This window comes from Chionomys nivalis, chromosome 12 (genome assembly GCF_950005125.1).
Source record: "Chionomys nivalis chromosome 12, mChiNiv1.1, whole genome shotgun sequence".
In the NCBI taxonomy this organism is placed as follows: domain Eukaryota; kingdom Metazoa; phylum Chordata; class Mammalia; order Rodentia; family Cricetidae; genus Chionomys; species Chionomys nivalis.
In genome coordinates, this window is record NC_080097.1 from 45,905,069 (window position 1) to 45,932,091 (window position 27,023).

At 44.0% G+C, this 27,023-nt stretch overlaps 1 protein-coding gene across 1 annotated transcript in view; it reads right to left on the bottom strand.

Moving 5' to 3' along the window:
- Positions 1-27,023, bottom strand: part of Ebf2 (EBF transcription factor 2) — a 194,769-nt gene that overhangs the window by 9,188 nt on the left and 158,558 nt on the right. Inside the window, exons 11-14 of the mRNA XM_057785942.1 lie at positions 9,594-9,682; positions 8,176-8,241; positions 7,916-8,093; positions 5,424-5,609 (exon numbers count right to left, since the gene is read on the bottom strand). Coding sequence (XP_057641925.1) covers positions 5,424-5,609; positions 7,916-8,093; positions 8,176-8,241; positions 9,594-9,682 — 519 coding nt within the window. The remainder of the gene's footprint in view (positions 1-5,423; positions 5,610-7,915; positions 8,094-8,175; positions 8,242-9,593; positions 9,683-27,023) is intronic.

Genomic DNA, 27,023 nt, shown 5'->3' on the forward strand with positions numbered 1-27,023 from the left:
TCAGGGAAGACAGACTCTCAGTTGAGAAGATGCTCCCATCAGTTTGGCCTGTGGACCAGTTTGTGGGTCATCTTCTTGATTAATGATGGATGTGGGAGGGCCCAGACAATTGAAGCTATGCTGCCACTGGACCAATGCCTTGGATGTTATGATAAAGTAGGTCAAGAGGAGCAAGTCAATAAGCAGCATCCTTCATGGCCTCTGCCTCAGTTCCTGCCTCCACGGTTCCTGGCCTGGCCTCCCTCAGAGAGGAAGTGTGACCTGAGAGCTTTAAAATGAAGTCTTTCTCCCCCAAGCTGCCTTTGGTCACAGTGTTCATCAGCAATAGAAACACTGAGATACTGATAAAGTCTCAAATTCCTGTGAAAAGCAGGATGGTGATAATTTTGTGAGTGTGTGTGAGAGAAGAGGAGAGGGAGAGGAGAAGATGAAGGAGAGAAAGGGAGAATGAGAGGGAGAGGGAGGTAAAGAGAGACAGAGACAACTGTAATGTATGTACTCATGTATATAGAGAAGTGCATGTCTATGCATACATGACACCAGATAATGATATCTTTCTTCTTGCTCTATCTCTCTCTACGTCAATCCCGTGAGACAAGTGTTTCATTGAACCTGGAGCTAAGTGGGTAGTGGGTAGCAAGAAAGCCCCAGAGATCCTCCTCCTGTCTCTATCTGACCCCCCTCAAAGTATTGGGGTTATAGACACACTACCATAGGCAATTTTTTTTCTAGATTCTGGGGATTTGAACTCAGGTCTCCATGCTTGCGAAGCAAGCGCTCTTACCTGCTACGCCAGATTCCCCAGCCTCAGTAATGACTTTTTAAGGCACATATTACTCCTAATTCCTCTTCTCCAGTCTCAGGACTTTAGTTTGTGTGGCCAAAGGGCTTCCTAGAACCTGGTGTTCCATCTATGGCGCTAGTCATCGGTCTGCCTTCCTTCCATCCTCCTTTCGTGTGCCTTCCTGCATGCTCCCAGTCACAGTATCCAAAGTATTTCTGTCATAACCACACGGCTGTATTTTCAAAGTTAATGGTTGCTGGGTAGCACATTTGCCTAGCAGGCACTAGGTCCTGGGTTTGACCCCACAGTACTGCCAAAAACAAACAAATTTCAGTGGTTATACCTGCACGGACATGTCATGTTATTTCTTTCTTTTGGGGGGGCCTATACCAGCTTTTCAAAACATCTAGAGTCAGAATTCTATTATCGTAGAATTTTTTTTCTTTACTAAAGAAATTCATTAAGACGCATCAAGCTATTGAGCTTACTTTTCTCAAGGAAGGAGTCTTCTCTCTTTCAAAAACTATTTCCCTATGTTTGGCATTTTCCATAAGAGTCATTTAATGCTTTACAATAGAAAAATGTCTACTTATTTACTTCTGAAAATACAAAAATACCAAAGCCTGGGGCATGGTCTAGGACTGCCAGTGAAGCAGGCTGGATTCCTGCCTGGATGGATTCTGTCCCATCCTTTGCGTTGGCTCGATGGTTATTCGGCTTGGAAGACATGGTCCCCATGGGTGTTGCAGGCTTGTTGAGTAGCCCATCTTTGGGGACAGTGGAGTACACCATTTTGGGAAAGCTGATTACAGATTTCCAATGGAGACTGTCTCTGGACACCTTTCCATGTGAGGCTAGAGGCCAAAGCAAAGGCAAACATGCCTGGCCCAGAAATCTCTGTAACCCTGGGAGTTAAGGAAAAATCACTTTTCTTCTTATAAGGATTGATTGGCCAGCTTAACCCCTGCTGGAACTCACAGACCCTCCCTTGCATCCGCATCCAGCCAAGGCAGTTGCTGGCACTCGAGGGGTCTGTCAGCATCTCATTAGAACCCCCTATTGTCAGGGGCTTAGTATCCAGGCATAAAAAACCAGCGCCGAGCTAGAACTTGGCATACACGGCCACCGCCAGGAAGTGAAGTTTCTGTGTTAAGATTGGGAAAACATCTGTTGGGCCAGTTTTTTTTTTTTTTTGAAGGAGTGTGAGAGCGAACACAGAGAAGATGCAGGGCTCCGTGTTGGCTGGGATGCAAGGCGAACTTGACAGAGAGAGCGACTGTTGACTCTATCGCTGTTTTAACGTCTCTGGCGAGTGCCCTATGGCATGGTCCAGTCACATCAGGCTCATTAGAAAAATGGGAAAAAAAAGTGAGAAAAAAAGCCCGCATAGGGTTGTGTTTTCAGACATAAGCAATTGAACTGACGAAATCTTTTCCCCTGGGCTGTAAAGAATATTTCCCAGAGAAGTGAAGACCTCGCTGGTTAGAAATATAGGTCAGGTGTTATCGTAATGAACTCCACTGGGGATGTGGGATTTTACAACAGGCGAATCTGATTGTAATGAAGGTGCCATTTGGAATCCCATTCACACTCTGCAATTCCCTCAGACTCTCCCTCCGAAACTCAAGGTGCAAGGGGTCACTTTCAGGACCGCAGGGGTGATGGGTGTATCCCCTGAGGGCTCCTCCCCATTGGGCAGGACACCATCCTGCCTTCCTATTTGAATGGGTGACTTAAAGATATGGGGTGTAATAACTGCCTTTCTGAAGTCACTTGACGGAGTGGGCAGAATGCGGCAGTCCTTGATGAATTATCCCATAAGAAACATGAGGCAAATAATGCCCAACTGAACACCCACCACGCACATGCCGCTAACTCCACAGGACGCACTTCGGAGTGCACGTATTAGCAAACTATTTAAAATCTACAAAACAACTGCTTCATAGGTTGAACCTTGTATATACACAAGCACCTGACCGATCCGTGAGAAATTACATTTCTAAAAATCAAAAATGGCCAGATGGTGGCTGGCAAGACGGCTCCTTGGCTGAAAGGGCCTGATGCCCTGAGACTGATGTGGGAGGGGAGAGCCAACTCTTGAAACCTGTCCTCTGATCTCATACATGTGTCATGGCATTCGTGTGTGCATGTGTGTGTGTACATACATACTCTCAAATAAGTAAAATAAATTTAATAAAAAATAAAATAATTTAAGGAATGGTCAGATGAAAACAATCCTATCTGCTTCAGCCTAAGGATACATTGTAAGTGGTCTCAATACTTCATATTACTAAATAATTTTAAATCCCAGCATTGGGACTCTGGTGCCAGGTGTTGTGGTCCCATCTGATCCCTTTACCTACTACGACTCTTGGAGCTGGTCATTGATCAACGCCTCAACTCTTAAAAGAGAAAGTGGCTATAATAACCATTGCTATTATTCATGCCAAAAAGTGGTTGAGGGGCTCGGTCTGGGCTCGACATTGTTCTTTAGCCTGAAGAGAGGAACAGGTGAATTCACTGTCATCATTACTGCGTAGGTCTGTTTATGCGGTGTCCCTCTCCCATGCCATCACGTTCCTCTGTTAAAAGGAGAGCCTTGTCGTCATACAAGGCACCTCCTTCATGACCACGTGTGTGGCAAACCTCCCCTGGTCGTGGCGGCTAAACTGTCCCCATGCCTTTTGAGTTCCCTAATCAGGTCATAAACAGAGATAGGCATGGCACAGGAGCCACTATCTGCAGTAGCATTTTGTTAGCTGAGGAACAACAGCTCTTCCCATAGAATGGCACCAGTGCCCATCCTTAGGCTAATCCAGTTATTCTAAATACATTTTTTTCTCCCTTGCCTTGCTTTCCCATTGGTTCCCATATTATACATTCATACAGCCCATTTGATTATTGTCATTCCACCACATGCTTTTGGAACAAGAAAGGTTTTTTGTTTTTGTTTTTTGTTTTTTTTTTTAAGTAGAATAAAAACAAACCAATCAAAGCCAACCTATTTCCATAAGCTGCTCTGCTCCAGTGAGTCTAGGCCATGTGACAAGAAACACGCACAGGACACGTGTTAGTTATACTAGAAGAAAGGGTCTGTGCTGCGTTTGGTGGCTTGGTCCTGTGTCCCCACCACACTGAGTAATATTGATTATATTAAAAGCATAGCTCAGAAATAACCCTGGAAGATGTGGGCCCAGGAACCAAGGGTCAGAAGGCAGTGAGAAATAGCTCCCAACACATGCTGCTTGAGTGGTAAGTGACAGGGCTGTGTGCTGTCCTTGACACGTCCTTGTTTCTGGCACGAGGGAGCCACTCTGGGTGAAGAGAGGACAGGCACAGGGCTTGTGACAGCAGCCAACGTTTCAAGAGCACTCTGCTCCATCCCTTGGCTTCTCGGCATCGGCATGTCCCCTGGCCTCAAGTATTCCCTGAGTAGGTTTGAAAAACACACACTCTTTCAGGCTCCAGGGACCATTGTGTAAGTTCCCAGCTGAGCTCCCAAAGCAACCCAAATGGGTTTTCACAACTTCCCAAGGCATTGGCTTTGCTGCATAGGCCATAGATTAAGTCTAAGAGGCTCTGTTCCAATCCAGCAAGCTGTTCCACACAGTCAACTTGCATCTCTCTGGAGGTGCTTAATGGAGGACTGAGTCATGTCACAAAGTCAAACAGAGTACAATACAGATGTCCTGTTCAGGGTCCCACTCCTCCCTGAGGAGCTATAGGCGGGTAATGGTTCCCCAGCAATATAGCCACTGGCAAGTCACCCTTGATCAAAAAACTCTCCCTCCCTCAAGCGAGCTATCCAAAGTAAATACAATGGTCCACAAACAAACTCAATACCATCTGACTTCTAAGGCAGAGAGGCTTTAGTGGGAGGGGTTGGGGATAAGAGAGGGTAATGGAATGTAGGTGTGACCAATGTAGAGTGGATGTGAGAAACTATAGAAGAAAATAACAGATTAGGATGTGACAGGAATGGGATGCCATCAGTTCAAGGCCTGTTAACTTCTAGCTGTGTTGTAGCTAAGTTGTAGCTGCAGCCACAAACTGTTTTCCCCGTAACATGTGGCTGAAATGAGCTAGTGCATGTGCAAAAATGCCCAGTGAAGGGGTTGGAGAGGCGGCTCAGTGGTTGAGAGCACTGGCTGCTCTTACCGAGAGGATCTGGGTTCGATTCCCACTACCCACATGGAAGCTCATGTGTCTATGACTCCAGTTCCATGGGATCTGACACCCTCATACATACAAACATACATGCAGGTAAAACGCCAATGCACCTAAGATAAGAATAAATAAATCATTTAAGGGTGTTTTTAAGAAAAGAAAATGCTCAGTGAAAGGGCTCACTATTAGCCCAAATGAAATTTCCATTCCTCTCCTCCACACCCACAAGCCACATGTACTTTGTATAAGGGAATCGTTTCGATCCCTCTTCCTTCCCCAGGAGGACTTGCCTAGACTGGGAGTTCAAGTCCAGCCAAGGGAAAAGAACAAAAGAGAGGAAGGGCATTTCATCAAGAAATGAGACGTCTCCCGTTACCATGTGGGGCACAGCTCTCCCCTAAAAGGCTGACAGGTGAGACCTTGCAGGGAGGCTTACGGTGCCCATGCCAGAAGGATGGCAAAGGTCACTTACTTCCGTATGGGGAGCCTGTGGGCGAGCCATTCAGAAATCCTGGCGATCCTGGCACCCCCAGGTTGGCCATAGGAACATTGCTGTAGCCGTTCATGCTGTTACTGGAGGTGCTGTAATTCGATTGCTGAGGCGTGGAGCTGGAGGAGTATCCCCGCGGGGAGATGCTGCTTGTGTTGCGAATGTATCCTTGACAACAGAAGAAACAGGCCAGGTAAACAAAGCGGTACCCACCGTGGAGCCAAATATGGCTGGTGCCCGTCCACATCCAGATCATAATGCCACTGCTGCCAAGCAACAGCGGGAAGTGCAGCTTGCTTGCAGGACTTTATTTTTAATTGACAAGTAGTCACTGTCCACTCCCCTTTTTGTACATATGCATGCAATGGGTAATGATCACACTGGGGTGGCTGGCACATCGAGCCCCTCAAATATTTATTACTTCCTGGTACTGGAAGCATTCAAAAATTTCTATTGCCTATTTGGAATTCACGATAAACCATTGTCAACTCCTGTCACCCGGCCATGGTACAGAACACCAGAGCTTAATCCCCTTATCGAGTTGTTAGTCCAGCTCTCAGCTTTTGATAACTTCTTTGCTCTACACAGGTCACACCTCCGGTACTCCCTCTCCCTTCTATTCATGTGGCTTCATGCTGTTTTGTTTTGCTGTATTTTGTAATCTGATTTTTGAGACAGGATCTCACTAGGCTTCTGTGGCTGGCTTGGAGCACACGCATCCCAGACAGACTCAGAAGTATTGACCCTCTTGCTGCTGCACTTCCAGAGTGCTGGGACTACAGCTGTGCACTGCCAGGCCATAACCAGCTCTCTCCCCTTGGTGTCTCTAGTGCCCGGCCCTCTCTATGTAGCTCATAAGCTCACTGGCCACGGACATTGGAGTTCTACAAGATACTAATGGCCATCACTGAGAACATCATTCAGTGGCCAAACCAAGGTGGGCAGATGCTGTGCACCGAAGCATTTTTTTTGAAGATGGTCAAACAAAGGACCCAAGGAATTAATACCCTGCTCAAAACTTGCCAATCTAGTATTTTGCAAATGTAACACACCATGTGATCTTCCCTGGGGGTGGAGCAGGGTGTCCTAGCAACGTTTCTGGGGCCGTGTGTGTTCTGCTGGGCAGTTTGGAAATGGTACTTCAAAGGCCTCACAATCCTCTGGATGGGCTGGGGAGTGTTTTCAGTCAGAAAGCACTGACGAGCTCAGTGAATTGTGTTATGTCGATCCAGGACTCTCAGTTGTCAGCACTCAAGGACAGACATCGAGGCCATGTGCGACATGAAGGGTGAAGAGTTTGTCAGGACTCTGAGAGCCTGGCGCAGAGTCAGCTGCTCTCTTGTCCTCAGAGAAACTCTGGGGATAACAATGTCTAAAAGTGATTAGATTTGGTAATGCAGCTCAATGGTAGAGCACTTGCCTAGCATAGGCAAGGCCCTGGGTTCAGTTCTCAGCACTGAAATATTTGTAGATGGATTATATAGTTATATACAGTCTATATATGTGTGCCGTGTGTATATATACATACATCACATATATTACATACATACACATACCTTTCTCTCTCTCTCTCTCTCTCTCTCTCTCTCTATATATATATATATATATATATATATATATAAATTTTTTATAAAGAATGCTGGGCATGAGAGCTCACCTTTATAATCACAGCACTAGAGATTCTGAGGCAGAAGAATTGCTACAAATTTAAAGCTAACCTGGACTGCATAGTGAGTTTAAGGCCAGCCTGGACTACATGACTACTACTTATCTGAGCCTCAAAAAATTTAAACCAACACCAATAAACAAACACAAAACAGATTATAAAACAGTCTAAATTATCAAATGAAACATAATTTAATATATAGACCATAATGGATGAATAAAATTAGAAACAAATATATAAGATTAAGGGCATTATTTGGAAAAATTATTTTTCTCACAGAACTGTTTATGACAGACTTAGATGGGTCTCTTAATGACATCAACCTCACTGTAACAAATCTTCATATGGTAGACTTCAGGTATAAAATATATGAGAAAATGTACAATAGAAATTACCAACTAAAACTGAACCAATGCTCTTGTTTATCAAGAGTTGCATGGACTGAACATCAATGGTGCCATCAGCTCACTCTGTCATTCAATCTCATTATCACATAGCATCATTACAAAATGAATTCAATGAATAGCTGTAAGCCTCATTTCCATATGCTTAAACTCTTTGAAACTTATGATAATCAACTTTACAACTTCTGGCCAAAGAAATCTATCTAGTTTCCAGAAAGCTCAGACTCTAATAAGCGTCTACCTGAAACGGTTAAGTAACCCACCTCTAATAGTGGGGTTTACCTAGGAACGTACCCCCATTGGATGGTTTACGATGTGCCCTCTAACTCCTCCTATCCCCGCAGAAGTGGCCTTTGATGGAGAAGCCCTATTTGGATTCTGAGGTTCAGAAGGGTAGTTAGTACCTTGGTTATTTCCTTGTGTGGACTCTGAGATGCTGACTCCGAGCTGGCTGCCATAAGAGTTGATCCCCATCATGCCACTGTGAGCTGGGGAGCTGGAGAGAGCTGGAATCTGACTGGGGTTCCTGGGGACACTGTACAGGGCTTCTGCAATGTCTGCTGCACGCTTTAAAATGATGTCCTACAGAAAGGCACGTTGGGGTGAGCACTGTATCCAGAATCAAAAGTCAAACGCAACAGAGTGTCAGACACACGTATCTAACCTGGTTATTGTGGGGTGTGCCGTAGAGGGCTTCCACTAGGTCCGCCGCTCTTTTCAATAGCATTTCCTGAGGAAGAAAAGACGGGGTGGGTGCAATCAAAGACAAAGTCCCGATGACAAACCGGAAACTTATAGATGAAAACAGAAAGTCCATATATAGCCTACAAATGTAATGACCAGGAAGTTTGGGCTTGATATTGGGTTTGATGAATAGGATATAATCACATTTATAGATTCTACAGAATGATAATTGTAGAAACGCACCACTATAGAGTGGCTCCACAATGATTTATGCTACTCAAAACACCCACCAAACCGAGGCCAAAGTCAGTTAAAACTGGTAGTCTTGTCTATTCTATTGAAAGCAACTTTGAGGTCACTGTACTTAAAAATCCTGGTACTCTTAATTAATCAAATAGTCTTTAAGTGATTGACAGACCTGACTTCAGTTGCTTGCCAAGGAGTTGACAAAGCACTGAAATTCCCTTGCCAATACCTACTCAAAATTTTATTCTGATAAAGATGAATTCTTTCGATAGTATTTCCTCTTGTTCATCTTAACCAGAAAGAATTAGCAATCACTAATTGTCCCCCATCCCCTTCTCCCTTTCCCACCTCCTGTTTTTTGTGGGGATTTTCTTATTGTCATTCTGTATTATGTTTTATTTATGACGTTTTAAATTGTTACTCAACAGCTGTCCAGGTATCATCTGACTTCATGGGGCTGAGTATTTCCGGGAGGAAAAGAAGGGTATGTTGTTGAACTCACTGACATTTGGCTTTTTATCCGAATATAGAATAAAAAAACATGTCATTCCATAAACTGCATGTTGGAAGCACAAATATAAATGTGAAAAATTGGCAGTTTCTCTTTAGTCAAATGGAATCACTAAACGGGCTTATTTCTAGGTAAAGAATGATGATGTCACAAGCCAGGTTTAAGGTGACATTTTCTGAACAAGTTCATTCACAAATGATCCCATTCATTGAAAGGGGTCACTTTATCATCATTAAATTCTTATATACACAGTAGGCCTTCCATGAATGGTTGCCTGTAGATTGACGATTCGCAGCAGTTAGTGCTAAATAAAAATCCTGCTTAAACTCACACTTTTAAGCAAGGGTGCAAATATTTGTCTTTACACAGTTGGCAGTGTTTTATAAGCTGGCTATTCTTGTAGCATGTCTGTTTTATGGGACCAAACTTTCAGGTTTCACATTCTGTAAGATATTAAACATAATGTATTTCGAAATTAGCAGAAACCTTATGTTCATATTGTTATCTAAAGCATAGCCAGTTTCAAGGCTTAGTTAATTTTAATGGGACTCGAATGATTTTGATTTCAAATGGTTTTGTCTGAATTTGCTGAGTGTCTACCAAAAGATGTTCATGTGTCAGTTCCCAGCAGCCAGTCTTACCTTGGCTAACCTCTCGGGGTCCCCTGGGTGCCTTGGGATGACTTTCTGCAGTCTCTGGAAGCCATAGTCTATGGTGGGTTCATTTAAAGCTGAAAGACAAAGCCGTTGTTTCTTTGAGTACACATCTGGACTAGAAAGTTCTTCTATGAAATCCTTCACGGGTATTAGAAGAGTTTTGATGCTTTCTAAGACTTAATACATGGTGCTAAACCAGCTAGGGGATTGTGTTGTTGACACTGCTTAATTCACACAGAAGTTTGGAATTTGTAGTAAGTCTCCATTTATCATTAAAATGACAAGTCCAAGTTTCAACGTCTCTGCCTTAAACACAGCTCCCTTAAATCCACTTGTGCTCACGTCATCAGAGCCAGCCATGTGCCAGACACAGCCAGTCATGTGCCAATTAACTTCTGTCTTCCACCCTTCTTTAATTCTTCCCTTCCTCCCTTCTTCTCTCCTTCCTTCCTCTCTGCTTTCCCTCTCTCCTTCCTCTCTTTCCTTCGTTTTCCTCTCCCCTTCATCTCCTTTCTTCCTTTCCTTCCCTCCCTCCTTTCCTTCCTTCATTTATCTCCTTCTCATCTTTCTTTTTCAATCCTAGGGGGTTGAACCCAGGGCCTTGTGCATGTCAGGCAAGAACTTTACCACTTAGCCACGCCCCAGCCCAACTAGACTTCAGTCTTAGAAAGACAATGAACTTCTGCATCATTTTCCTTTATCTCCTTCACTGCTTCTCTTTCCCAAGTAAATATTCTCATCTATTTACCCTTCTAATATTCCCTTTTCTTAACCATTCTCTTAAATATTTGCATTTATGTTTGATGTTACTCTCAAGGACACTATTCTAATGCAAACTACACTTTTCTTAATTTGCAATTATGTGAGACTTCTCTTACTTTCCCAGAGGGTCAGGCCCTCCACACAGGCTCAGGGGAGCTGCATTTATTTTGCCTCACAATGGAGTCACATGACTAACAACAGAGCCTGGCTTAGGATAGACATTTAACTTGTTAACTATAACACAAGTCAGTGAGTGATGGGATGTTGTAACGTGGCATTTCTCCTAATTTAAAGAGTCCTCCAGAGTCGGTCCCTTATCTTCCTTCCTCCTTCCTTCCTTCTGTTGAAACTTTAAGATTTTAAAATTAATACATGACCAAAGCAAAGGCAAAAAATATAAAACATAAAATAATAATTTCTCGCACTCTTGTTAGGCAACAGCAAACACAGGGGAGCATATTTTTAAATTTTCCTCTTTCCATACATATTTTATAAACACCTGTTGTTACTATGCTACCAAATGATACCCTTTCTTTTATAAAAAATTATAAACCGTTAATTACTTTGAAAAAAATAAAATCACACATAAACCCACCACTTCAGAAACGACCAGGCTTAGATACCCCAAACAATACAGGTTATTGCCTTGCTCTCAGTGGCCCACCAGAATTTGATGGTAAGACCCTATTGCTCAGGACACCACAGACTTTGGTAATAGGTCAAGGAGAAGGCAAGTTGGGATGCTTCCTCCCTGTTGGCTAGCTTCATAGCATTGAAGGTGTATGTAGTCTGGTTGGGGGACGGTGAGGAGGAAGTGATCAACAGTCTTGCCCATCTGTGAAACCTGTGAACTATAGGAATAACCAGAGTGGAAGACAGGCCACTGGGTACAATAGTGGCAAGAATGTTGTAAGGGTCACCAACCACTTTCTATTTCTGGTCTATTCTGCTATAGAAAACACATGCTTGATGCTGTTATCTGGCCAACAACACATAGTTGGGATGCTCTTGGCCTTGGAATAAGCCTACTACTTTTTTATACCATGGTTTGGCTAAACTGACATTCTATCAAATTGTCCTCTAAATCCTTATTCCTCTATCCCTAGAGTAATACAGCTCTCAGTTCTTATCGGAGAAGCTTCTTGGTACGGTGGCTGAAGCACCAGTCAAAGCATAGAGGGTAAGGGTTTGTCTGCAAATGGGATGTCTTTATCTTGAGTCTTCCCTGTAAGGCTCAGGAACTACAGAGGAAAAGGTAGCAGAAGGATCGTAAGAGCCAGTGTTTCCTGGACACAGTGGGATCATTTACTCATACACTCTCAGCAGCTGTGTTTTCCAGCCAAGAACATCACGCTGGTCAACACGGTGGAGGGAAGTACTCACAAGCCCTCACCCCACCCCCTAGCTGAGGAGCTATAGACAGATGGTGACTTCTTTAAGAGTGTGGTTCCTGGCAGGTCAACCACGCGCCAGCGTAAGGCCCCACACCTGTGCATATTCAGACAGCACAGGTTGGATCCAGCGGGTTATTTTAAAGAGAAAAGGACAAGAAGCTGAGAGGTGGTGGGGAGGTAGGGAGAGAATGTGGGAGACGTTGGGGGAACAATGGGGTGGGGGTGAACATAATCCAAATACATTGTAAGAAATTCTTAAAGAATTAACTAAAGTATATTTTTAAACGTTGAATTAATGGAATAGGATGGAGTATTTTCACTTTCTACTTCTTTGTACTAGCTGAATTTTGTACAATAAAATTCTACTCCTGTTTTAATAAAGAAAATAATTCAAGTATTTCCATTTGGGTGACAGAAAATGGGATGTCCAGGATTATCACCTTGGCTTATATCCTTCCAGATTTAAACACAGGTACTTAAAATTCCTCTGAGAAAGTTGATTTATCCTGTGACATCACCTACTTCCACTCACCTAGTAATACTGTGTGCCATGAGCTTCCCCTCTGCTGGCTAAGGATTCTTTTATAACAATATTTTAAATGCCTGCATATTTTCCACGGCATGGTCTATAATTTATTTAAATGGCTTCCTAATTTGGGCATTTAATGTGAACCTAATTTCTCACGATTATAAAAACCAAAGCAATAATTATCATTTGTGCATAACTTTAATTACTTCCATAAGAAAATGCCAAAAATTAGAATTACTGGACCAAAAATTATGATTTATATTTAAGGCTTTTCACACATACTATCAAATCACTCCCTGGAAGAATATGCAAATTTATACTCCCTCCCACTATGCATGTAATTATTTCAACTTATAATTATTTTTTTTAATTTCAACTGATAATTCTTTATTCATCAGTGAGATTAGTGAATTTTTTTTCTTACATTGCTACCATTTTAATTTCTACTTTTTTGTGAGGTGCTTGATACTTTCCACTTTCCTTTTTCTTTTTTTCTTTTTTTTTTTTTTTTTCAGTTTGGCTTTTTGAGACAGGATTTCTCTGCGTCCTGGAACTCACTCTGTAACCAGGCTGACCCTGAACCTGGAGATCTGCCTGCTTCTGCCACCCAAGTGCTGGGATTAAAAGCATGTACCACCACCGCCTGGCCCGTTCTCTGTCCTAATAGAAATTAATTTATTTTTCTCTTTTACTCAAGAACACTTTATTATGGTTTGAGTGTGAAGTGACCTCTGAAGACTCTCACATTTGAACACCTAGTCCCTAGCTGGTGCTCTGTTTTGGCAGGTTGTTGGACCTGTGGGACAATGGCCTAGGATGCTGGTCACTGGGGAGAGACTTGAAGGGGACATCCATGTCTGCTTCCTGCCTGATGCCTCCCACTCCTAGCAATACAGGATGAGCATCCCTCCCTGCCGTGGTGGACTCTGAATCCACAGTCAAAATAAATCCCTCCTCTTTTAAATCGCTTTTGTTATGCAATTTGTCCAAGTGGCAAAGTATTTAATATGATTACATATTATGGTAGGTGTGTGTGGGTGTGTGGTATATGTACGTATGTGTGCTAAACTTATGTGTACATGTGTATGTGTGATGGTATATGTCCATGTGTATATGGTATTCATACATGCGTTTTGTATATGACAGTATATGTGTGTATGTGGTATGGTATATATACATGTGTTTGTGTGTGTGGCTGTATACTATGTGTGTGTGGTATATGTACGTGTGTGTATGTGTGATTGTATTCAGGTGGAGGCCAGAATTTTTATTATCTTCTGTTACGCTCCACCTTAGTTTTCAAGAAAAGATCTCTCACTAAACCTGCAGCTCATTGATTAATAAGACCAGCTGGTAATGCTTTGCTGTCTTGTTTAATGAACCATGCATGTGTGTGCGTGTGTGCATGTTTGTGTGTGTGTGTGCATGCGGCGAATGCGCATTTGTGTATATGAGTGTGTGCACTGAGCACAGGTGCTCACAGAGGCCAGAGGTGGCAGGTCTTCCTAGAGCTTTACTTACAGATGGTTGTAAGCTGCCAGGAATCGAACTCAGGTCCTCTGCAAGAGCAGCACATGTGCTTAACTACTGAACCATTTCTCCAACCCTTGTTCTATTTCTATTATTTTCCAAAAGAAACTCAAGCCCAGCTTTCACACATCCTCCAAAGCAACCCTACACATACTAGCACATGGCACAAAGTCCTCATCGTGTTAACAGCATTAGCCTAGCTCCAGGCAGTAACAGCATAGGCAATAATAGTTCATCTTGATTGCCAGCTGTGAGTCACCTAGGAGACACACTCCTGGGTATGTCTATGAGGGTATTTCCTGAAAGAGAGGAAACCTACCCAGCATGTGGGTATCACCATCCCAGGGGCTGGAGTCTCAAGCTGAAGTAAAAGAAGAAAGTGAGCTGAGTTCTGGTGTTCATTTCTACATCCTGATTGTAGAGACAAGGGACCCTTTTGTCTCCCATTCTTACCTCTGCACCGCCCCTGCTTTGAGGAACTGTACCCACAAACTCTGAGCCTACATAAATTCGTCCTTCTTTAAGTTGCTTTTGCAAGGTGCTTTGTCCTGGCAATGAGGAAAATAACGAATCTACTACGTCTGTGATTTTCTTTCTTTTTTCTAAAAGTGTCCCCCACATATTTTGGGGTGGAAGGTGTATGATAGACTTGTACTCAGAGCTCCTTCTTATCCAGAGCACAGATAAGAAGAGCTAGATGCAGAGCTGAGATCATCCTGTGAAAGTTTTCCCACTTAACCTTATAGTGCCAACCGTTGTAGAAGCCTGGTTCACAGATGGTCGGCCACTGGCTGGATTATGCAATGGTGGCAATTGCTCTTGCCACTATCAGAACACAATGAAGGGTCACTACAAGGGGAACATTTGGCAAAGTCCTTTTCCCGCATTTAGCCCCTTAACCCTCGCTGCCACCCTATGGGTTCTGTCCCTGTCCTGGATCTGAATGCTGGCTTCTCGAACTCCCAAACACGTACTCTTAACTTTTTCTGCCAGGCAAGCGCAGCGTCCCACCGTCTGCATCCTGTGCTTCATCCCCAGCTTCAAGGAAAGGACCACAGATGGCTGAGGAGCCTGCCTGGGCCACCTGACTTTGCAGCCACCAAGAGTGAAAAAGCGGCACCATTTGGTATCAACCAGCAGACACAACAGCTGCCTGATGCTGCGGGGCAAACAGACTCCCATTGAAATCCTCAGAATTAACCACGGCTTCATCTCATGTGAGCTCTGCACTGCTGCTTAGACAACACGCCGATCATCTTACTCGGAGAAAACTGAAGTTATAGACACACGTGCACTCATAAAGCGCAGGAGGCACGTGGAAGGGAAGGGTAAGAAGGCTGACTTCCGGTCTTTCTTCCTGCCCGCCTCGCCTTTCTATACCAGGTATATTCAAGCACTGGGGCAAGCTCACACTTCCTCACAGGAGAGCAGTGTGGCATCCTGCCACCCGAGCCTCCCGCCACTAGCCTTTCTCCTCAGTCTTCCCGCTAGAATCTGAGTTCTCTGATTAGCACATGCAACAATTTCTTGAATAGGGTTTAGCACACTTTTGTCCCCATTGTTTTCCCTAACAGGCTGAAAACCACCAGACAGAAGGATCCACAGTCTCATTGAATCCAGTGCACACTGAAATCGAAATCATGAAATCAAATCCATTCGGTCTTTTTGCAGACACCAAACCATTAGTAAAAGCATCGGACCACCTCAGATTTCCATACTGCAAGGCTGAGTTTGACAGCATCTACTTTGGTTCCAAACCAGCTCCTCCGGCTCTACCTAGAACCCCATGCTCCCCTTCACACTCTTTCTCTCCACCTCCCTGGGTGTTCCCTGGCTTTGGGGTCCTGAGGTGAGCCAAGCAAATCTCAATTAGCTAATGAGGTGCCCAAGACCAGCACCAAGATTGTCTCGAAGGACCTAGCAGGTCATTAAATTATCCCTGTAAATTTACGACCTCCCCTACCACATAGGGTGTGGGACACTGTGAAGCTCTGCCAATGCTCTGGCTGACAGGGACACAGAGATGTGCTGGCAAGACAAGAATAGAGTCAAATAAAAATATGCTTCAGCCTATAGGCTCTGTTTACCTATGCCTTTCCTTAGAATATAACATTAAGGTAAAAGGTCATATCCCCCACTGAAGTATAATTCATATTTACCTTTTATTAAATAATTACAGCATGGCATGAAGTTAAATATTACAGACGCTAATCAAGGGGGGATTCAATAGAGAAGACTCCGACATGAGAATTCCGCCTTTGCTATACATAGAATGTCTTAATCCTCCACTGGGAATCCTTCGGGTTTGCTTAAGGAGTTTAATAACACACAATTCAACTGCCACAGAGTCTAAATCCCATTTGGATCAGCCATGAAAAACTTTCATCAATACCTTGAGATTTCATAACACATCTCCTGAGAGCCTGGATCTTCCCTGTCATTTCTCATTTTGACTGAGAGTATAATATATGAGTTTCCTTACACATCTTGGGCCCAACAAAGAGGTACAAACTTTAAGAAATGTGCGCAAAGGTTTCTTTTTAAGTAAATAGTATTTAACTAAAAATATCTATGTGGGAACCACTCATAAACAAACAGGAAGCTGGCTAGTGCTCAAGACTAATTCTCCCAAAGGACTGATGACATACATATATCCTATATGATTTTTATATTTTCATATCTTCAGAAAAGGGATAAGTATCAGATCAGACTTTCCCCAACTTTATTCTACTTCTGCTTCCCCCCAATCCAACAGCACTGATGAACATGAACAAAGTATTGTTTCTTGGTTTTCTGGAAAGAACTCCTCAACAGAACATTAACACTACAGTAAGTCATTCCTGGGGCTCGAGAGACAGCTTAGTGGTTAAAAACACTTCCTGTTCTTCCAGAGGACCAGAGTTTAGTTCCCAGCACCCACACCAGGCAGCTCGCAACCACCTGTAATTCTAGCTCCAGGGGATCTCACATCCTCCCCTGACCTCAGTGGGTACCCACATATTCTCATGGGCACACCAATATACACACATCTAAAAATAAAAGTAAGTCTTTTAAAAAGAGAAATCACTTGTGCCTTGACCAGTAAGAGTGTAAACCCAAAGATGGCATGACAGAAGTTATTTGTGGAGCTGTAAGAACTGAGGAGAGAAAAGGGTGCTAGATGAGGGAGGGATCTGAGTGGCCAGTCTGTCTGCCACTCAGGGTCCTTGGTGAATCACGGTCCTGGCCTGACTTTCACTCAGCAGGGAGTCTGCCCACGGATCCGAGAATCATACACAGCCTATGAGTGTGGAAAGGCGATGGAAGGCAAAAGTTCTGTACTTAGCTGTGTGCCCACATCTATATCTGCAGAGAATGCTCTTGCCTTAGATAAGATGCTCACAGAGCCCATGGTACACAGAGGGGGACAGCCCCCAGAATCAGAGGACCTCACGGCCCCAGTTCCAAATCCCAACTCCCTCCAAGAATAAAGAAAACACTTGAAAAAAAATCTTGCTATTTGTTCCAAAAACACAAAGCCAAAGAAAACTAGACTATATGTGACCTGGCTGCAAGACAAACACTGGATATGAAGATGGGTCATCTTGGGATGTACAGAAAGGAAGGACTCATTGAGCATCTCTGACCTTTGCCTTGGTCCCAGAGAGTGACTTGCCTAGCAGAGCAGGAAGAAAGGTGGACAGCCCAGCTTTGGGGGAACTTCAAAAGTCTTGAGGAAAGTGGCCTGATGCCACCTTAGGACTTCTCCTTTTTCCCTTCCTTCACAGTGTCCACGCCTTCAAGGTCCCTTGACCCTACCTGTTGATCCCAGTGAAGTCTGCCTTCCATCATGTGGATTCTCCCTGTTCCCAACCTCTTAACAAATGTTAACCTGTTAAATGTCTGAATATGTTGAACAGTCAAAATTATATGGGTCGAATATGCCTTATCTGAAATGCTTGGAGCTGAAAGTATTTCAGATTTTGAATTTTTATTTTGAAATTTTTGCACATTTATAATTAAATAGCTTGAGATGAGACTACATATGTCATGAACTTTTTGCATTTTATACATATTATGATATGTAGTGCGAAAGTAAGGTTTTATCCAGCGTTTTTAATCACACCTGCATTTTGACTGGGATCCATAATGGGATCTCAGGTGTGGAAATTTCCACTCACAGCATCGTGTCCATGCACAAAACATTTAGGGTTTTGGAACACTTTCAATTTCAAATTTTTAGATTACGGATACTCAGACTGTGTTAATCCAGAACGCTGATGCTCCTGAGACAGGTTTTCCACATCTAACTCTACCATGGAAGAGATAGGTTTTTCCAAAACTAACTCTATCACGGAATCTGCTTTCGATATCAGCAGTGACCAGTGACACCATCTTCACCCTGCTGCTTGGCCAGGAGAGACTTTGGGAGATTTCTCTGCACATGGGTGCACTTGCTGCTCTCAAAGTCCCCATGCAGCTTATGGCTCTGAGGATCTCATTTATCTGAGTTAGTGACATGCTCTGAGAAATAAGATTTAGGACCCCTCAGTCATAAGCTGTTGAGTTGTGCTGCCCTTAAACTTGAAGACACAGTGAAATCTCCTCTCATGGCTGTTTGAGTCAGTGTAGCAAACACGGAGCAACAGGAATTAAAAAAAAAAAGAAAGCCCGAATAAAAGGAATAAAGACAAAAGCAGAGTGAATTACTCAGAGGTGGCACCTGCCTTTGTGGACACAGGAGCAAGAACACGGGGGAACCAAAAATGCACAAGAGAAAGATTAGACGGAAGCCTTTGATATTTAATTTCAAATGAAATATTAATTTAATATTTAATTACGCTTTGGTTTCGAGAGAAAGCGCAGTCGCAAGACAGATTGTTTGAAGAAGGGAGTAATATACACGGTTAAGGAGACCACTGTAAAAATTAAAGATAAATTTCAAGCATAAACCTAAATGCCACCAGGCAGCAGTTACGAGTGCGTGAGCTGCGCCGCACGCACTCGGAATATTATAGCGGAGAGCACCAGTCCATTATGGAGCCGGGCGGTCTCTCGTGAAGCAACAGCTTCCTAGCCTGGGTCTGGCAGGGGGCACATTACTCCTTAGACTGCGCTGACGACGCAACCGCCTTTCACAAGGGCTGGGGATCCAGGCAACTGTAAAGGCGCAGGCCACCAAGAGGGCTGTTGATCCGACTGGTTTCCAGTTTGAGCAGGGATTAATTGTACTCAGGCCGGTTTTTGATGTCTGAACTGGATGTTTTAAACTGAAAATCAGATTCATGTCTTTGATGGGATTTTTTTCCCCCATGATGAAGTTATGAAAGGGAAAATGAAAGATAAAACGGATGCGCTATTAACATCCGAGTTCAAGCTTTCGCGTCTGCCTAGTGCATTTTTATTGAGGGGGGACCCCACACCTCCACAGAGCCTTTTGGAGCAGGCTATCTGCGATAGGATTTGAGGGGGTACCGTTACCCATCTCTCCTCCCAACTGCCACCTCTTCCTGCTGATGGGAACTTGCTCACAAATGACGAACGGCTGTATTTAATCAACACATGGGGCCTCTGCTGAAGCAAAAGATAAGAAGTCCTGGGGCACAGAGGGTTAACGAACACGAACTCCTTGACTTTCCACGGTGTCCTTAGTTTTACTGTCACTTTGAGCTTTAATTTCACACCTTGTGACGCATCTGTACACAGCCTGACCAGCTGGGACCTTTGGTCTCTTCTGCTTCTCTGTCCACCTGCGACCCCCACCTGCTTGCCACTGACCCCTCCCTGCCAAGGACAGGCACTTAGACCATCCCTTTCCCTGTCTCCCGAACAGCAGTGATACTGCATAATCCGGAGAGATTAAAGGCACAAGGTGGCAAGTTTTTCAGAAAGGATTCACATCTTACAGACAAGAAGACTCACAAAAGGCCATTGCTGATCAAACAACAAGGAGGGAAGAAGTCATCCGGCCCAGGCACAGCCAGAGGATCCTCCCGCCAGGTGCTTGCCATAGTGCCTGTGTTTCTATAGCTCCATGCATAACTACCCTTGTGAACGTAAATGACTTCATACTCCCTTTAAAGTAGGCAGAGCTCACTTGAGTGTGCACATGGTTCTGTGCGTGAAAGTACACATGTGTGGACATGCGCATGAGGCCAGAGGTTGACCTCAGTGTTTTCCTTGACTTGTATTCATTCATTCATTCATTCATTCATTGGAACTGATTCAGCTAGAGTGGATGCCCACTAACTTCCAGGCATCATCCTGCCTCAGCTCTTCAGCACTGGGATTACGGGTACCCATCATCATGCTGGCTTTCTCACGCGAGTGCTGGAGGTCCAGCTCAGCTTCTCGGGCTTTCCTGGCAAGCACTTCAGTGACTGAGACATCCCCCAGACCCCTCATTTTTTTTTAGGTTAGAAAAATGCTGCAAAGAACAGCTGCAAGACTTTGCAAAGTTGGGGTAAGGGTTGCAGGGTGTCAGCAGGTAAAGGCCTTGTGGGGAGAGCCTAGCAATTTGACCTTAATCCCTGGAACCTATGAAAAACTTAAAGGAGAGAGCTTTAACTCCACATCACTATCCTTTCACCTCCGTATGTGCACCATGACATTCAAGCATCTGCATACCACACACACACATACATAAACATACACACGTTACACACATCACATATTCACAATACACACACCACACACACATACACATGTCATACACATAACACACACATACAATACATACACAACACACTCAATACATATGCACACAGCACACACATGCACACAATACACACATGCACATAACACACATGCACACAACACACACATACACAATGATAATAAATACTGTTTTTAAATATGAATGAAGATCCCTGTCTCTTCTCTTGGTCACTCTGCCTACCCAACAGCAAGCCTCCAGGCTTCCTTCTGCCCCAGATCCATGTTGCATCGTACCGGAAGATAGAACACAGTGATTAAGGACTGAGCTCTGCAATTGGACAGCTTAGACGGACTCTACTCTACTTGGAAACCATGGGCAGGTGACTTAATTTGTCTGTGCAAAGGGTTTCTCACCTGTGAAGCTGAGGCACTAATAAAACTGTCATCACGGGGGAAGGTGGTGGTTATTAGAGACCACAAGAAGAGTCCGGCCTGTGAGCTAACAGATGACAGATGTAATTACTAAATTATAATCACTGCTTTTCTTTCCTTCCTAGTTCTATCTTGTGATAGAATTTATCAGAGACTTAACTTGCAATCAGGTGTACATCTGGGACTAGGGGTCAGTGGGGTCATCAAGTGCTGTACAAGAATGAGGTCCTAGCACCCACACAGAAAGGCAGGCATGGTGGTGTAGCCCTAGCACTGGGGGTAAGGTAGGAATAGGTGGGTCAGCAAAAGAACCTGTCTAGAAAAAGAAGTTAGAGAAGGGATTGAGGAGGACATCCCCACATCAACCAATGGCCTACACACCCCTCATGGACAAGCACATGCACAGATGCCTCTCTCTCTCTCTCTCTCTCTCTCTCTCTCTCTATCTCTATCTCTCTCTCTCTTTCTCTCTCTCACACACACACACGGGCAAGCACACACATGCACACATGCACAATGCACACATGCATAATGCACATATACACACTCTTTTTCTCTCTCATGGGCAAGCACACACATGCACAGATTCCTCTCTCTCTTTCTCTCTCTCTCTCTCATGGGCAACCACACACATGCACACATGCATAATGCACATATACACACTCTCTTTCTCTGTCTCATGGGCAAGCACATCCAAGCACACATGCAAAACACACACACACACACACACACACACACACACAATATAGCCTGGATTCTGCAAAGAGCCACAGGAACAACAGTAAAAATCCGGGCTCCTCTATCCCCTGTCTTCAACAACCTACTGTCAGCTCATACATACAGATCTGTAGACAACACAACATTAGAATCAGAGGACATCAGTTTCCCACACACCCGAATGCCACGCTCGGGCCAGCCTTTCCTTGTAAGCTTGCTGCCACATCAAGTTAAGACAGCTGAGAACTCTGCCCAGCCAACCACTGTGTCCCACTGGTACCAAGATGACCTTTTCCATTGCCAGTTGTCTGCAGAAAAGTCTTCCAGAAGAGCAGGGGAGGGGGCCTCCTCCTTGCTCAGCCCCAGCTGGCATACCGCCTCTGGGTTTCAAACCAGACAGAGGCAATTGGACTCTTCTGATGAGTTGAGTCCCAGGTGACTCTCAACTCCAAAGCAGCAAGTTGCAGGGTAGCAAACCGTGGCTGACGGAAAACAAAGCTGCAAAGTCGCCGGTGTGAAGAAACTGTTGTTTATCTGAACCCTGATGCTGCTAGCGCCGTCCTTGGCAACAGCAGCCGTGGGGAACTGATTGCTGAAGTCTACTTAATGGAGGCAGGTATATTTGAGAGGTTAGGCTCCATCAAGGTGGAGCTTCCTTAAGCCATCTTCAGCTCGACTGGGACCATAGAGCTGTGTGGGTGGAAAGGGGTGTGGCAAAGGAGGAGATATTTACCGGTCTCCCTTCCTGTATCCTTTTCACATCTCCACTTCGGATGGTCCACCTGAGAGTCAACACTATTGTGTCCATGGTGACTTGCTCCCGGTCTCCTAAGAACCCCCCCCCCCCCATTCTCCAAGTCACGAAGTCTCTAAAGCAGCCACCTGAGTCGAACCCAGGTCTCTTAAGTTCATGTCTTTCTTTAAACACAGGTGCTGAAATCATCAAAAAGCATGATTTCGTGGTTCTTATGGCCTGTTCAATTAGGGAGCCTCCTGTGGATAATCATATAACTGGTAGCCAAGTTTTATAGATAAAGAAACTGGGGCTCAGAGAAGCTGGGGGCTTAACAAAAGGACAAGCAAAAAGACATGCCAGAGCAGTCCCCAAGATTGTCCTCCATGGCTGACCAAGCCCATCTTCTTCTAGATCCACTCCTACCCTGTCCAGCCAGTTCTCCGGGTTTCAAGTTTCTCTTTTGCTCTGTCTGACACCAAATTTCACTATTGGAACTAAGTATTTCATCTGGACCTACAGCAGTCATGAGTACCATCCTATAGAGAAGCCCCAGGTGTGCAACGGGAAATGGCAGGTGCTCAGAGAACACAGCTTAGAGTCCCCACCCCAGCCGAGAGAGGCCAGGCCAGATAGAAATCTATCTGGAGCGAGGGCCCAGGCCTGGGTGGAGAACCGTCTTCTGCAGTCTGTTATGGAAGCCACGGCCTTTCCAGCCACCTCACTGAAACTAAATTGGCTTTCACGATGTGTTTTCATTTAGCAAGGAAAGCAACAGGACACAAACCCATTTCCTGGGGCCTGGACTCCTGTGAATGACATTGTTTTCTTTTGGTCACTAGTAAGAGTTGCATTTGGCCCAGTGACCTCAAGGTGGGAGAATGGCCACAGTCCCAAACTCTCTTAGACACTGTTTGGGTTTCTAATTTCTTCTCCCATGTAAAAATACCAGCTACGGAGCCCCACCCCTTCTAATTCTGCCCACCTCTTGAGGCTGCTCCCTCAAAAGAACGGAGAGCCCCTGACCTCTGGCCACAAAGACTACCTTTGTACCCGAAGAGTCAAGTTTAGTAGCCTATGCTTTCCATATTTAAACATATATGACATAGACTTTTTTATCCTGTAATTTTTTTATCAAAATCACAAATAGACACATTAACCAACATGAAAAATATTAAAAATACCAATACCTAAAAACCATGATTACTTACTTGCATATTGACACAACTATTCTTATATTCATCAGAAGTTTACCATGCTGCGCAAACAGAGCAGGTAGACTACGCTGCTTAGGCTGGCCCAGAACTTAGTGCTGCTCCTGGCTCTACTTCCTTAGTGCTGGGATGAAAGGTGTGTGCTGCCGTGCTCAGAACACGCTTTTAAAATTATTATTTGGTAGGGTGTTTTCTTAAATGTATTAAATGATAGCCTCAAATTTACTCTGTACCTGAGTATGCCCTTGAGCTCCTGATCCTCCTGCCTCCACCTTCTGATGGTGGGATTATAGGCATGCTCCACCATGTCTAGCAGGCTATACTTAAATCACGTGTATCTTTCATGTAAATGTGCTTCAACCAGCAGTGTTATTTTTGATGTTTAAAATGTATAAACATGTCCCATTTTGATTTAATGAATCCCCACTGGACACCAATGCTATTCTTTTGTTTTTTTTTTACTACTATAAATAGAACTCCAGTGAAGAGCCCAGAGAAAATTCAGTTGTTTTCTATGCAGACATTGCTGAGCGTAGAGCCATTAGATCAAGAGGCACACACGTTCTTCGGGGCTAGAACGAGCTCAGAATGCTTCTCTAACCATCCATCTTCCTGCTGTGCTGTATGAGAAGAGTCCCCACCTTCTTCTAGTTCTCCCAACCTGTATATTTTTATTTGCTTAAAAAATAAATCTTTGCCACCTAAGATATGGAAAAAATCTCCAGCACTCTTCTTGCTTTTATTTGCATTTCTATGATTATCAGTAGAATTAAATAAATTCATTCATTCATTCCTTGTTTCCTCCCTTCTTTCCTTTGCTTGCTTGCTTCCTTCCTGATAATGAAGCTTCCTATAGCTTCCTGTAGCTAAGGCTGGCCTCGAACTCATGATGTAGACAAGGATAACTTTGAACTCATAATCCTGCTGCCTCTACCTTCTTCCAAGAACTGGGATTACATTTGTGCATAACCATGCCAGTCACATTCATGAATTAGTTAAGATCATGTTTGCTGTCTTCCTCCTTGGTCTTTGTCTTTATCTCTTAATACATAGAATGTCTAATGCTCACATCTTTATCCACAGTGCAATAAAAAGGGCAGTTGGCAATAGGAGGTATTAACTTTTTGTTCAACAAATGGATGAATCTTCTTGTACCTAAAATAGCATGTTTTTCAGAACTAAAGAGGCTCCTTGTGTTATTTTTGATGCTTCATATTTTGATGGGCCAAATTTTACTTTATACATTGTCCCACTTTCTTTTAATTTTGACTCAATGGTCTTTATTTAGCATCCAGATGAGGAAGTTTCAAGATAACAATTATGTTTTAGATGTATAATCTTTTGACATATCTACATTTTAATGAACAATTGTTAATTTGAAAATATTTCCAGTTGTCAAGGTCCATCTAGAAACCTGAATCTTTCTTCCTGATTCTTTTGAATTTGTTGGCTCATGGCATTGTGTAAACCTCTGTCTTTTCCACACTGACATGAGACAGCTCCCCAGCATGCTGGCAGTTAAGTATCGACACGCTGGATGTGAGCAGAAAGACTTGGTTTATAGGTTTTGGTCTCCTGCTATTTGACATTCCTCTGTGCTCCTGCACAACCTTATATTTAATTATTAAACCTGAACATGGTTTCAATGTATGGATGGAGCAAGGCCCCTTCATTTTTCAAAATTGGGGGTTCTAGTTTAGCACCTTTCCAGATGAACTTTGTGTAGTTTCCCCCAAACATTTTGCTGGTATTTTGATTGGCATTGCGCTAAATGTATTCATTAATCGACATCTTTACAATATTAAATCTTCCCACCTCCCCGCCAGCTGGAAGTGCTTTGTCCTCCCTCTGAACTCCCATAGCACTTTATACCTTAAAAAACATCACCTTCTAACTCTACCCACCCAATTTTTCAAACTTGAAACCTGAGCACTGTCTCCATCCCTCCCCTCTCCAACCGTCACCCCATCCAATCAATCACCAAGTCCCGTCAATGTTGCTTCCTAAATTCCGCTCACTTCTGCCTGTCCCCAACACCAGCACTGCAGTCCAAGCTGCTGTCGTTGCCAGTCTGGGTCACCACAATAGCCTCCACTTGACCCTCTGCACCTACACGGCCTTCTAAGTCCTTCTCTGCACCCCAACCAGAAAGACCGCGTGACTGTGTGTAACTCTGTGTGTGTGTGTGTGACTGTGTGCGTGTACTCACGTGTATGAGAGCATATCTGTTCATTTGTATGCCTGTGTGGAGGCCAGAGGTCTACATTGAGTGTCTTCTTCAATAGATTCCTTTTTGAGGCTACATCTCTTGATAGCCATGGAGCTTACCAATTAGAGTGGACTGGCTGGCCAGTGAGCCCCAGCTGTTCTCTTTTCTGTTTTCCCATACTACCATGCTTAGACACTTTTAAACATGTATGCTATGCTTCAGTATCAGGGTCTCACGCTTATATGGCGAGCCCTGTGCTAACTGAGCCAGTGCCTAGCCCCAATATTGCTTTTGACAGGGCAAAGTACTGTCTGATCATGACAGTATTCTCAATAGTTTTCAATGAGTTGAGAGAAATATTCCTAGGCGACCTAGCCTCCTCTTCCCCCGCAGCTTGTCCCCAAACTTCCCTACATTCGGGCTTTCTGTCTTGTTCATGGTGTGAGTCAAATATCAAACTTGCCCTTCCCATCCCAGAGCCCTTCCTATCCTAAGCCCTGTTTGGCTTATTCTAAGTTCTTCTCAACACTTAAGTTTGAGAATAGACAATCATCTCGACACTTGGGAGGCTAAGGCCTGAAGACCTCAAGTTCAACACCACTTTGGACTATATAGTTAAACCCTGCTTCAAAAATAAACCAACAAAAACAAAGTTCAGTGGCTCTAACACCTAGTCCCAGAGTCTCACATGAGAATTAGTGCTCATCACACTTGTCATTCCTTGTTCAAGCCAGAGGCCACGACGGCACCAAGGTGAGAATAGAAGCCATATGGGTGACACATTCTGAGCGTGTATCTAGCATCCTGCTTACTGTCTCCATATTCCACCCTAAGCATTTACAAAGTCCTGATTTTCCAGATTGCGAGAGCAGGTGATTGCATTTCCAGGAACCTACTTTGTAGCTTGGAATCGTGGTGGTAAGAGTGTCTGCACCATGAAAATCGGGAATTACTGCAAGCCAACCTCTGTTTTGAATCACTTGGGGAGCCAGTTGTCCAACCTTTACCATGGTACCCCTGCTTCTAGCACACTGTTCCTGTGTCCTCTCCTCAGTCTGTGACAATCATATCCTATCTTATTAGATGGAGCAAAGTCCATGCTGACTCTACAACAGGTACAGACACCTTCACACCTTAGTGTCTTTGAAGGTGAGAGCCGGCAGGTCTGGAGTGTCCCAAGTATCATTGTTGAGCATGGCATGCATGTTCAATGTCTATGAAGCTAAGCATTATGCATACAAAAAGCATGGCAATGTCAG